At 39.6% G+C, this 1,053-nt stretch overlaps 1 protein-coding gene across 1 annotated transcript in view; it reads right to left on the reverse strand. All coding sequences in view use genetic code 11, as the record gives it.

Moving 5' to 3' along the window:
* Window positions 1-1,053, reverse strand: part of EGR_11171 (hypothetical protein) — a gene marked incomplete at both ends in the record, with an annotated part of 4,760 nt that overhangs the window by 1,286 nt on the left and 2,421 nt on the right. Inside the window, 2 exons of the mRNA XM_024500418.1 lie at window positions 180-224; window positions 929-972. Coding sequence (XP_024345168.1) covers window positions 180-224; window positions 929-972 — 89 coding nt within the window. The remainder of the gene's footprint in view (window positions 1-179; window positions 225-928; window positions 973-1,053) is intronic.

Here is a 1,053-nt window from a genome sequence, read left to right on the forward strand (position 1 = left end):
TTACACGTAGGTTGTCAATTTAGCTAAAGCCCTTTCGTACTTTACTTCACCTAGTCTTTATGAAAGTGCGTGGGAGCACGGGGCGTATCCGGGGAATAACAGCAAGCCACTAGGCCCACGTCGATAAGAGTGGCAGAAAATAACACACACACTTGATCTCAGGGACGCACTTAGTTTACCAATCCAGAAGGATGCATTTTGATTATTGGCATTAATGAAAGTTGCTTGGTTAGTTTAACACAAGAAATGGGTAGGAGCAGGATTTTCGGGCGATTCTCTAAACGACATTGAGAACCACCCAGATGACGGATGCCTGCACACTCAGTAGTTCATTCCTGCATAAAATAAAACTGTTACTAACGATGAGAAAGGAACAGCTGCAATATAGTGGATGTGGCTATGCCACGGCACTGCACCATATCATGGCTGGCCGCACCAAGTTGACATGGGTTGGGAATAGCATCTGGAAAGGCATGGCTTTCCAGGAGGTTAGACAGAGGTGGTGAATTACAGAAAAATATGGAGAGGCATATTTGTGGACAACACATGATTTGTGCTGAATTCTTTTTCTAACAACAGCACACTAGATGTATCGATGAACTCGCAAATTAAGTTGAGCACGAGTTTCTTGCGTTGGAGCATTAAATAGCGGTTTAGATCTGCTACCTTAGAATGGTAATTCTAACACCATGATAGTTAGCTGAGTGAAACGTGAAGAGAACTTGCAGCAGATAATCTCATATACTTTTGTGCAATCAGCTTCGCTACGTATAACTCAAAAACAAAATTAATAGGCAGTTGAATTTACAGGATGTATACTAAATAGTCGAATATAGCAGAAGTAGGTAGATTTGAGTTGAGTTTGGTTGCAGGTAAACGAAACTTGAATTAGTCAAGCATATATTGAGGAACTATTTCCCTGTCTTACATGAAATGCAGAAATGTAGTTGCTTAAAACAATTGAATTGTAAACTCATTAAAAATGTAAAAAAATGTAGGAAACGTCGAATACGTTGAATTTTTGAAAGTACTTACTTATAACCGATCAGAGTT

This window comes from Echinococcus granulosus (genome assembly GCF_000524195.1).
Source record: "Echinococcus granulosus chromosome Unknown EG_S00445, whole genome shotgun sequence".
In the NCBI taxonomy this organism is placed as follows: domain Eukaryota; kingdom Metazoa; phylum Platyhelminthes; class Cestoda; order Cyclophyllidea; family Taeniidae; genus Echinococcus; species Echinococcus granulosus.